General features: G+C 37.8%; 1 protein-coding gene across 1 annotated transcript; it reads right to left on the bottom strand.

Annotated features, from left to right (window-relative positions):
* Positions 1–421: 421 nt before the first annotated feature.
* On the bottom strand, positions 422–12,646 carry atxn7l2a (ataxin 7-like 2a). The gene is made up of 10 exons (XM_042733834.1): positions 12,492–12,646; positions 11,680–11,748; positions 9,595–9,919; positions 6,879–7,117; positions 6,508–6,590; positions 5,340–5,551; positions 4,849–5,023; positions 4,476–4,597; positions 1,765–2,587; positions 422–722 (listed from the first exon to the last, which is right to left on the bottom strand). The coding sequence occupies exons 1-10, from the start codon at positions 12,619–12,621 to the stop codon at positions 705–707; spliced, it is 2,196 nt and encodes a 731-aa protein (XP_042589768.1). The 5' UTR covers positions 12,622–12,646; the 3' UTR covers positions 422–704.
* Between the last annotated feature and the right edge of the window lie 289 nt (positions 12,647–12,935).

Here is a 12,935-nt window from a genome sequence, read left to right on the forward strand (position 1 = left end):
AATTTTGTAGACTTGGCGAAGGGTGCTCTTAGATCTACGACAAACGGATTTCCAGTATTTTTCCAATGATTAATGAATAAGGATTTTTACAAAAAAAAAAAAAAATTTTTTTTTAAAGAGATTGCAGTCAGAAAGTGCTCAAACTACAAAATATAATATATATATATATATATATATATATATATATATATATATAATATATATATATATAGATATATATATATATAGATGAATATAAATTAAAACAATGTGTGAAAAAAGTGTTTTCTTTCTAAAATGGTGTATTTTTTTGTATCACTGTAATAAGACTGGAAGTGGTTCATAATGGAAATAAGAAGTCACAATGACAGGTTTCATCAAATTCACCCATTTACCAATTTTTTTAAATAATGAATAAAATAAATGAATGAAGACAAAGTGCTGAGTATAAAGAATATTTTTAATCCATTTTATAAACAACATTTACGTAGCAGCATTATTCAGTAGATTCTGAGGTATTTTCTAAATTCACAGAGAAATTCACTCCCCCATCTTGTTTCATACACCTCCACACACACACAGACATTCATAGTAGCTAAACATGCGCACACACACATACACACAAACACAATTCAAACAGTCAGTCAAACATCCGGAGTCCTGCGTCTGTTCTGTATGCTAGAGTTCGTAGGGCTCGCTCTTAGTGGCTTGTAAGGCTGGCACTCTCAGTGGTGCAATTTTGGCTGTAGAAAAAGACAACGGAGAACAATTAACATCATAAGAACCAATATTAAAATCAGTGTTAGAATATTAGGTAACACTTTATTTTAAGGTGACCTTGTTACATTGTAATTATACATTTAAGTATTATTAATTAACTACAGGTACTTACTATATGGTTAGGATTAGGCTTAAGGTCACTTGCATGTAATTATACATAATCAATTGTTGCTATAAAAGCAATTACATGTAACAAGGACACCTTAAAATAAAATGTTACAGAACATTACACCCATTCCTCCTCAGGGTCACATGATCTTTCAAAAATGATTCTTATATGCTGATTTGCTGCTTTTTTTTTCAAAAGTCAAACTTTTGAACAGTAGTGTTCCTCATCACCTTTTCACACTGCAGATCCTTGTAAAATGCATCGTCTAAAATGGCCAAAAGATTCATATAATTATAACACTCTTATTCAAAAGAACCCTCATATTTGTGTAGAATTTGTGTAGAAGTCAGATTTTATCTTTTTTTCTATTTATGAGTTGAACTTTGTATTCAATAGTCAACAGTTCCACAAGCTGCTGAAACAGAAAAACAGGAAGAGGAATGAACTGAAGTACAATTCAAAGAAATTGAACTTTCTAGGAATTTCTAGTTTGACACATCAACAGACACACCATATGTTACCATATGTAAATCCATATATATTTTACATATACATTATTCAACATTTGAAGTGGATCAAAAAAAGCTCCTAAGACAAGAACGCATTTTGGTTTTAAGTTTTAGGACAACTTTGATGAAAGGTTTTGATCCACTTCATATGTTGACTACTGTATTTGGATTTAAATTTAAGCCGAATGTATTTATGTGCAGTGGTTCTGTGGAGATGGGACTGTTCACTAGAACCATTATTAAAATTACACTAAAGAGAATTAAAATCATTCTGGTGTACTTTTCATTTTATTGGTAAAACTGCATGTTTTCATCTAAGCAGATGAGTTTGAGGGTTACAGCTGAAAGATATTAAGTACGTATTTACAAATCTAAATGTTTGCTTGCCTTTTGTGTGCTGAGTTTCTTTTCCCCTCCTATGGAGAGCCCCGCCCCTTTGCTTTCTTTCCAGGGATAGAAGCCGGAATGTGGGGAAGTGGGGAGCCGTTGGGGTTTGGAGGGTGGAGAGGAGCCGCTGCTCTTGCGTTTCTTCCCCAAAGCCTTGTGATCAAAGCTGGCCACCCTGCCATGCAGGCCTGAGTCCACTCCTCGGCTGTGCGGGGCAGCGTCAGGGGGCGAATGGTGGCTCGGGGGGTGAGTCCTCTTAAAGGCCCACGAGGATGGTGTGAGTTGGGGACGTGGCTTGCTTCCCGGTGAGAGCGAGCCGTTGGTTTGTCCGTGAGAGGCTGACGGTGGTGTTTTGCTGATGAGGGGCCGCCCCTTGTTCTGAGACACACAATTCTTGTCTGGGCTGACAGCGTCCGACTCTTCAAAAGAGGCTTTCCGTTTGCGCAGAGCGGCGGCGTCCGGTGTGGTCGTCCGCTCTGCTTCCCTGAGACGCAGCTGCTGTTTGTTGGGGCGGCTGGACGAGTTCTTGGGCCGACCGGGGCCCGACTGAGCAGGGGCTCGACCGAGTTTAGAAGGTGGGGCCGCTGACTGGCCGCCCCCAGAGTTCTCGGATTGACCGTAAGCCTTGCTGGTGGAGGAACTCTGCGGGTTTGTCTCCTTGCCTGGTCCATGGGAAGAGTAGAAGGAAGTCTTGAGAGAAGTCGAACTGTGACTTCCTGCTTTCTGTTTGGAATGCTGGGAAATGGAGGAAGGAGAGGCAGGAACGGCTGCAGGCTTGGCTGGGGGACTCTGGGAGTGAGGATCTGATGCTTGAGGTATTTTTCTGCGAGTGGGAGAGGAATCAGGGGACGTGAGATGAAACATTTTCTTTTGCATGCAGTGCAGGGAGTAAAAACACAGCTTTGTCAAACAGAAACAGGTTTTGTTACGGACTGAAGTGCTAATGGAGATTAACTTTAGAGCTACTCTGGTGAAAGAAACACCATAAAGCTACTGGATCAGGCTCAGAGCAAGTGATCTGTGAGTGAAACCTGAACGAGAACATGTCCCGCTCACATTCCACCCCAAAATCAAATGGCAAATACAATTATTACAATCAGAACAAAAAGTAAAGGACAATAAATAATACCATGATGAATAAATGTTACAATTATATACACTACCAGTCAAACGTTTGGGATCAGAATGATTTTTAATGTTTTTTACAGGAATTTCTTATGCTCATCAAGGCTGCATTTATTTGATCAAAAATACAGGAAAATACGTAATATTGTGAAATATTATGATGATGTAAAATAATGTTTTTCTATTTAAATATACATTAAAATCTAATTTATTCCTGTGATGCAGTGCTGAATTTTCAGCATCATTACTCCAGTCTTCAGTGTCACATGATCCTTCAGAAACCATTCTAATATGCTGATTTATCATCAGTGCTGGAAACTGTTGTGCTGCTTAATATTTTTTTGGAACCTGTGATACCTTTTTTTCAGGATTCAATGATTAATAAAAAGTTAAAAAGAAGAGAATTTATTTAAGATAGTAATCTTTTCTAACAATATACACTACAGTTCAAATGGTTTGGGGTCAGTTAATTTTTATTCTTTCTTTTTTTGAAAGAATTTTCTAACAATATACACTACAGTTCAAATGGTTTGGGTTTTTTCAGTAAACAAGTTAAGGACCTGCGTTTTAGACACCATATTGATTTTTAACAAAAAATGATCCAAACACAGCCACCAAAAAGATTTTGCGTCTTGAGCAACATTAGTTTCGTTAGAAAAAACCGTTTATATTTTGAATAAATCACTGTTAACTTTGCTCATACTGGCCATTTTAAACATTTATTCACATTTAAAGTATCTTTTGATTTTTTTTTTTTTTTTTTTTTAGAATCCTTATAAAAAAGTATTTCGTAGTTTGTATATCAAAAAATTCATGCATTTGTAACTGCAGCACAACTTGTCCTGCATTTAAACAGTGTGTAATGATAAATGCCACTTAATGAATCTGCATTTCGTCTGCAGAAAAGATGAGTTTAGAATGATTTCTGGTAAGAATTTTTCTAAATAACTGATTCCTTTAATAAAAACAACTGGATTAGTATCCCAGGGGTGCTGAGCCCTGAGAAATGCGCCAGCACACACATCATGTGCAAATAGCCTAAAAAAATATCAGGTGTGTTTTTAAAGGTTATATTAACTGTATCCAGGACTGAACACCTTGGCCTGTCCCATTTTTTATTTTGTACTAAGTAATTTTTACTCTGAGTAATTTTAAATGAGCTAACTTTTACTTGAAGATTTTTAGACTGGTACTTGTACTTAAGTTTTTTCCTGTAATGGTACTTTTACTTGAGTAGAATAAATGGAAACCCTTTTTTGATTGTAATAACATGCAAGATTACTGTGTTTTTTTTCTGATTTTTTTGATCAAAAAATAGCCTTGATGAGCCGAGAGACTCAGATTTTCATCAAAAGGACCTTATTTGGGTTCCGGAGATGACAGGACTTATGGGTTTACGACAGAGAGGAGCATAAAAGACTCAGATTTCATAAAAAATACCTTAATCCGAAGATGAACAAAGGACTTGTGGTTTTTTGTGAGATTTCCACAAAAGCTGTGCCTGCTTTCAAGCATTTTGTTGACATCATCACCCCACTGTTTGTACCAATGGTAGGACATATGTCTGTCAGTCAAGCGGTTCTTACTTCCACAGATGGGCGCTGAGGTGATTCTCCACCATGGCACTCACGGCAGACCGCAGATGGTGCAACCGTCGATCGAAAGTGAAGACACCATGACCCAGAGAATGACTCCCAAATGAACAAAGCTGTAGCAGAAAGGCCAAAGTTTACACCAATACTCCTTCTTTCACTCATTCAATTAAGTCACAGTCATATGTAAAGACCTCAGACGATGTCATGTAATGTCTGCAACTTTGCTAAGCAGTTACTAAGGGTTTATTCATATCTCTATTATAGAGATGCTTGCCTCATACTTATACTAGAACACACTTTTATAATTCTTATTGCCTGGGTATTACATCATACTAGATGACACTGTGAAAGTGTTTATCTGTACCGCAGCTGGTTTGGGATGCCATGGAGTTGAGTGCCAGTCTGCGAGGTCATCATTCCCTTCTGCTTCGCTCTCATCACCTGAGATGTGGGTCTGGGTGAGAGGAGAGTGTGGCCGTGTGCCGGCATCCTCCAGATGGGGTTTATCCTCCTCCACACTTTCAGACAATGTGGGTGTTCTGCAACACAGACAGATGAACAGAAAAAAACAGGTAGTTAAGACTATTAGCAAAAACACAAAATGTATATTTACAATAACAGTTCACATAGAGATTGTATTCACATACATATAATAAATTATAAATATATATTATAATTCCAAATATAATTTTGTATATATGTGTATATATTTTTAAATATTGAATATTTGACTTCATGTAATAAATTATAAATATATTTTATAATTTATACAAATTACACACACACACAAAAAAAATAGTAAGAATTTTTTTTTTAATTGTTTCTCTTTTTTTTCTTCATATTGATGTTTCTAACCTAAATGCAGGGCTGTTCGTCAGAGGTCTCCGGCAGAGAGGGGGTACAGGTGCATCTCTGGGAGGTTCTGGGCTTACAGTCGGAGCAGCTGAACTCTCTGTGGCCTGAGATACACGATCACGAGCCTTCGAACTCATCTTCAGCTCTGCCACCAGCTGGTCAAAGTTTTTACTCCTGCCTTGCACCTTCCTGCGCTGATGAATGGAATGAATCTGGAGGAGAAATGACGTTTTGTTGAATTGCAGCACATTTTCAGTGAATCACATCATTCATAAAACGTATGCTAACTGGTGAGTGCTTTCATCATAAATTGTGGTTCTGGATTTTGTAGAATGTTATGCAAATATTAAGGTATTGTGTAGTTTTAATAAATAATTTAGAGGAAGTGCTGAACCCTATGACTGCACAAAGCAAACAATGTGTTATTCTCACTTTATGCCACAAAAAACATTTTATATAACACTTGTGTGCCCTAGATTTTGAACATCATCTAGCTGTAGAGCAGGACATTTATTCTTCCTTTATTTCTTAAAAAAAATAAAATGCAAGATATCAATTATACACAATAACTGAGGTTGAAAACTGTAAATATTGCATGATTTTAATACACTTTTTAGTCACCCTAAAAACAGCTTCATAATCCATCCATATATTATAACGCATGAATATGAGAGCAATAAGAGAGGTCATAATATTCTTCTATCAATTAAATATTTAGTTTTTTTATTAACGATTATCACTTAAAATTTCTCATGCAAGTTCATGTACAGAATTTATTATCTATTACAATGTTTTAGTAAATAAAACACAATATGAAATTATTGTTGTTTAAATATTGTTATATTTGTATTTTAGCTACCAGGACTATAGACAGCCAAGATCTACTGATTTAACAAAAACCTGAAGTCATGCTACTCAAATGAAGTGAAGCTTTTCCTGTAATCCCTTCCCCATTTCCTGTCAGTCATGTCCGCTGAACTTCCTGTCTGTCTACACACTGAAACCAGCGTCCACTGAATGGCTTCAATGTTCTGAAGGCGAGACAGATTTTCACTACTACCACAAGACAGCAAAAAAAGCAGCAAATGCAACAATTCTGCTTTCCAGAATATTCTGGGACTGAATGAAGATCAGTACTTATGACTTGTGGAAGTGGCGGCCAACTCACATTGCAGGTCAAAAGTCGAGTACAAACTTTCTTTCTCTCAGGGTCCAACACACCACAGTGCTTGTCAAGGTCACATTCTTTTTCTGCAAGAAACGAGAAAAAGCATTTTTTCACATATATATACATATATACACACACATACATACATACATACATACATACACACACACATATACATACATACATACATACATACACACACACACATATATACATATATACATATTATGTGTATATATATATATATATATATATATATATATATATATACATACATACATATACACACATATATACACTCTGTTCTGGTTTTTTTACGCAAATGTAGCCTAACGTTGATTATCAAACAAAGGGGCTCAGTAAGGACTTACTAGAGACCATTTTGTACGTTCTCGGCCCACGGAGATGTCCGGAGGCGACAGGGGCCGAGGCAGCCTCGCCTCTCTGGGATTGAGGCCTCTCAGTTGAGGAAGGCCGATTGGGCGACGGGCCTCCATGTGGCCATGGGGGGTCTCTGTGAGTAGGGGGAGGGGAGCTCCGTGTGGGTTCGATTGGAGGGGGCTGCTTAAAAACTGCTGATTCTGAATGACCCGAGTTTGAAGGTGAGTGCCTGGTGGAAATATTGTGATATATGTAAATTATACAGGTTGTACATGATGCTAATAACCACAGATTACACTGTCCTACATCATATTTGCTGAATGAATACTTGTTTCTTACTAATTTTGAGATGCTGATTCCAAAAAATAGTCCGTGTTTTGCTGTAGCACATCATTTTGTAGCTCTTTTTTTTTTTTTTTTTTTTTTTGCTTTCAACAACCATTTGTAAAGTAAAGTCTTGTATTGTCACTTAGTCACCAGAAAAACTGCCACAAAAACATGATTCCTGTCTTCATCTGAGCCAGGTCACAACTGAAACAATAATGTATAGAAAATTGTTTCAGAATCATTCATGCATTTGAAAATCTTCAAAGAATTGAACAAATCAATTCTCATCTGATTTTCACATGTACGTATGTTTTTTGTGACTTTAATTGATGCATTATTCTTTTTTAAGATTTTTATTGTCCTTTGCAGACTGTAAGTGCAAGTATACATTTTGACTTAAAACTTGACTTTTTGTGTTATTTTGATAAGTGTATTTAAGGGATAGTTCACCCAAAAAATTAAAATTCTGTCATTAATTACTTAGCCTCATGTCGTTCCAAACCTGTATGACATTTATTTTTCTTCAGAACACAAATTACAATATTTCTGATCAAATCAGAGTTATTTTAATTTTCTTTATGAACAAAATATATTCTCGGAGCTTAATAAAATTATGGTTGAACCACTGATGCCACATGGACTATTTTAACAATGTCTTTACTACCTTTCTGGGCCTTGAATGTGTCAGTTGTGTTGCTGCCTGTAGAGGGTCTGAGAGCTCTCGGATTTCCTAAAGAATATCTTAAAGGGGTCATATGATGCGATTTCAATTTTTCCTTTCTCTTTGGAGTGTTGCAAGCTCTTGGTGCATAAAGAAGATCTGTAAAGTTGCAAAGACTAAAGTCTCAAATCCAAAGAGATATTCTTTATAAAAGTTAAGAGTCAACCACCCCCCCGAAATGGCTCATTCTAACACGCCCCCACATCTCTACATCACTATGTGGAAAGATTTGCTTAACACCGCCCAGATGTTCACACAAAGAAAGAAGGCGTAACTTTTATTCTCGCTGTTGCCATCACCTCCATGTTGTGGAGTCGCTGTGTGTTTCGTTGTGAAAGCGAAACTACTTTGTTTGGTCTTCCAAAAGAGGACACAACTAGAAATCAGTGGTTTAGTTGTATTTACAACACTGTTCCAGAACAATTCAACCCAAATATTCAGATGTGTACAACGCATTTAATGGAGGATGAGGACTGTTTCTTGAACCAGTAGCCTACGATCCGTCTGTGGCACAACGGCTGTTTCTATAAAGTTGGGCATTTTGGACTTTGCAAGGACAGTCTGGCGCTTCTGACTCACAGCCTGTAAGTATGTTTTTTTTATATTTAAATATTTTTTTGATGATGATTATTAAGAGGGTTTTTTTGAGTAGTGTAGTATTGTTGTTGTTTCTCCGATCACAAATGCAGACATGGTTTTATGTTTACGCGGTGCGATATGCAACGCAACGCGTAAAAAGACAGTAGAAGTCATTATAATCAGTAATTCTGTCCCCACTGGATCCAACAAATGCCTCGTTTGTAATGGGTTTTATTGGTTTTGTCTCGTCTAGTGATGTCCTGATCGCGAACGAATCTTTCTATTTAACCGGATCTTCTTAGTGAACCAGTCGAACTAGTTCACCAAATCGAACTGAATTGTTTGAAACTGTTTGCGTCTCCAGTACGCACTAATCCACAGATTACTTAAGTTATAAATGTGCCTTACACTCCCTCTGGCGCGAAATAAACCAATATCCCGAGTTATTCAGTTACTCCTAACAGTATTTCGATTGATCTGATGAAAGAGAACCGATGATGGGATGTGCACGAGCAGAGCAGCTGGACTGAATCTCGTGCTGCTGGCCTGGGAGACGGCATCACAGTAGGTTAAGATGCGTAACATTTCTGTCACACGCTTGATGCATTCGGCCAATCACAACGCACTGGATAGCTGGCCAATCAGAGCACACCTCACTTTTTCAGAACGATGAGGTTTGTAAAAATCGACATGTTTCAGAAAGGCGGGGCATAGAGGAGAAACAATAATGTACATTATATGGAAAATAATGTGTTTTTTGAACCTTAAACCACAAACACATTGCATTACATCAAATACACAAAACAATGTTCTTTTTAGCGACGTCATATGACCCCTTTAATTTGTGTTCTGAAGATGAACGAAGGTCTTACGGGGTTTGGAACGGCATGAAGGTAATTAATGACAGAATTTTCATTTTTGTGTGAACTATTTCTTTAAAGTGGATACATATATAAATAATTTTGTGAGGAAAAAACAAACAAACATTGAACTCTTCATCATCAAATTAGGTAAAATTAGGATTACACTTCAGATCCTCTTTTAACATTAATAAACAAGATCATATTAGTAAATCTTACCAAACTCCATCTTTCGGAGGTTTCGAGTGTCTGAACTGGGGTGGCGTTGAGGGAGATTGCGGAGATGCCCTCGGCGGCCCGACGTTCTGGTTCCTGCCACTCCAAGAGGAGGCTCCGTGAGAGGGTGGGGGGTGTCCATGACGGGGCCTCTGCTGCTGAGGTGGAGGTGGGGTGGAGCGGAGGTGTGCATAGAGCTTACCCAGGGGGCCGTGTCTCTTCTCGCAATGCTTCTCGAACGCCTGAGGTTTCACCACCTGACTGCAGTGACCGCAAACCACCAGATAGAAGTCATCGTGCCCAGGAAAATGACCAAAGATGGACATATCTGCAGAAGCATACCAAACAATAGGGAAAATTAACTTTGTTTGAAAAATAAAACCACAGAAAATGTTTTCAAATGCACTCAAAGAGAAAGGTTAATTCTGTGTGTGTATAAAGCATTGTTTGAAAACTCAAACTACAGAAAATGTTTCTACAGTGTCTACGAGTAATAGTCCAATATTTGATCATCTTAAACGGTTACTCCACCCCAAAATGAAAATTGTGTCATTAATCACTTACCTCCATGTCGTTCCAAACCCGTAAAAGCTTCATTCGTCTTCAGAACACAATTTAAGATATTTTGGATGAAAACCGGGAGGCTTGTGACTGTCCCATAGACTGCCAAGTAAATTACACTGTCAAGGTCCAGAAAAGTATGAAAGACATCGTCAGAATACTCCATCTGCCAGCTCAAGAATAGTGTACGCAGTTTGCGGTCAGCGGATATTCTAAAATGTGTAAATTGTTTTATGTGGTGGTACTAAGAGGAGACGAATTGTTGAATAAAGTCATTATTTATGTTTTCTTCGCGTACAAAAAGTATTCTCGTCACTTCATAAAATTCTGATTGAACCACTGATGGCAGGTGGACTATTCTGATGATGTCTTTCATACTTTTCTGGACCTTGACAGTGTAATTTACTTGGCAGTCAATAGGACAGTCACAAGCCTCCCAGTTTTCATCCAAAATATCTTAAATTGTTGGTTAAGTGATTAAGACAAAATCAGGTTAAGTCAAGTCTGCTTTATTGTCAATTCTTCCACATGTACAGTACATACATACAGAGAATCGAAATTGCATTACTCTCAGACCCCCGGTGCATACAGATAACATTAACACAGTAGAGCCTAAAAATCTAGATCAAATATAAAATATAAGATACAACTATACAATAAGGGAATGTAAAAAATTCATATAATAAAAAATTTAAATAAAGTTAAATAAAGCAGTGCAAGGCACATGGTAGATAGAGTACAAACCAGTGAACAAACACTGCAGATAAAAAGATTTTTAGTGCAAAAAAAAAAAGCTTATTCAGTCTGATAAAAGTGACAAAAGGGCTCAAGAGCAGTTATTTTGTTCATTTTGGGGTGGAATAACCCTTTAAGATTATCAGCATTGGCTGAAAACATTGCTGGTGTTGCACAATTAAGTTAAAACTCCTTTATTAATACTAAAAATAGAATAATAAACAGTCAACAATAAAATGAATAATATATTAGAGCCGACATATAGCGATGTTGTGCTTCGGGTGTCTTGAGTTCGAATCCCAGCTCGTGGAACTTTTCTGATCCTGCCCCACTCTCTCTTGGTTTTACAAGGAGGGTAAAAATATAGTATGTTACAATAGGTTTACAGGTTGACCAATATGGGAATTTCAATGGTTGATGCCAAAATTTAAAGAGAAGACAGGTTGATGGCTGATATAGTGCCGATAGTTTGAATTCAAGTAAAATCTACTATTTAAACAGGGTTATTTACCTGAATTCACCCTATGACACTGTGATTAATAGCTCTGTTGAACTTAAACTAATGAAATTAAACGACACATGAACTTGAATTTCACAAAAGAACATGTCTATTATCCACTGATAAGGCTGTTTATAAAAGTTGGACCTGACAAGAAGGACCACCATGTTTTTAATGTCAAAAATCTCAAAAGAGCCAAACACCAGTCAATTAATCAGCTTATATATCAGTTTTACTCTAAATGGCTTTGTGTTAATACCATTGTGTCCCCTTGAAATCAAAGGAAACCCTACCCTCTTTCCTCAGTGTCATGGTTTCCACCGTTTTTTTGCCATTCTTGCTGTATTCATCTCCATCGGACCCTATGAAAAATGGTTGGAGGAAGTTTCCGTTAGAACGGGAACATAAAACATGACCATTACAGAAGAACAGACTTCCATGCATTATCATCACAGCTTTAACAACACAGCTCATATGGGCGTCTTATATAAATCCAACCTTCTAAACCCATTATTTTAATGGGCCGTAACCACAGAATCTTTGAGAAGGATGTGTGCATTAAGCATACTGTGGTGTTTAATGAGTCTTAATATGAGATCCAGTCAATAGTTTAGGTTTTATTTCCCATGATTTTCAGTGTAGAATGTAATCTGTGCCATGAACTGGTCATCTGTGAAGCACAAGCTCTTCTGTGGGTGGGGCCAAAATAAAAACTACCTGCATATGATCCCTACACTACTGACTGCTTTGATAACGTGCCCGCCGACAAAAGGAGATTAGTGGTTTAGAACGGAGATTGTCGTTTCATTTGAAGTTCCAAAACGAACGCGGAACACGTTCTATTATGACGACACTGATCAGAGAGAGAGAGAGAGAGAGAGAGAGAGAGAGAGAGAGAGAGAGAGAGAGAGAGAGAGAGAGAGAGAGAGAGAGAGAGAGAGAGAGAGAGAGCAAGCGCGTGACCCGGCCGGCGCTAGGACCCCGCAGGTTCTTTGTTTGGGTAACATGGTTCGGGATGCCGTGCCTTTTCCACGAAAAATAAAGCACATCCGTGAGACTTTTTGGTGGTGGATGGAGAAAGAGCGGTGCCGAAGTGCTCACTCACCCTCCGATGCAGTCAAGTTGGCTCTTTCCGTCCAGATGCTCCAGCTTTGGCCCACGAAATCATCGAGACAAGGCACCCGCCGTTCCAGAGCAGCCATTACTTTAACTGCGCGTTCACGCACCGCCATCATCACTGCGCGGCAAGGCGCTGACGTCACTCGGCGCGCTCCCGTGAGCGGAGGGGGAACACGCGTGCGCGCGCATTTGTCCTGCTAAATGTTTGATTTTTTTTTTCATGTGGCTTTTATTCATTTTATTTGCATTATTAATATTTTGTTTAACAGTATTTATATGGTACGAAGCCTCAAACCCTTTACAGATTTGTAAGGCAAATTGAATACAAATATTTCACATTCTTATTACATGAAAATATATTTTACTCCACATAAAATAATACCTTTTATAAGTGTAAATTTTTTGAAATTGAGATTTATACATCATCTGA

The sequence above is a fragment of the Cyprinus carpio genome, chromosome B11 (assembly GCF_018340385.1).
Source record: "Cyprinus carpio isolate SPL01 chromosome B11, ASM1834038v1, whole genome shotgun sequence".
NCBI lineage: Eukaryota > Metazoa > Chordata > Actinopteri > Cypriniformes > Cyprinidae > Cyprinus > Cyprinus carpio.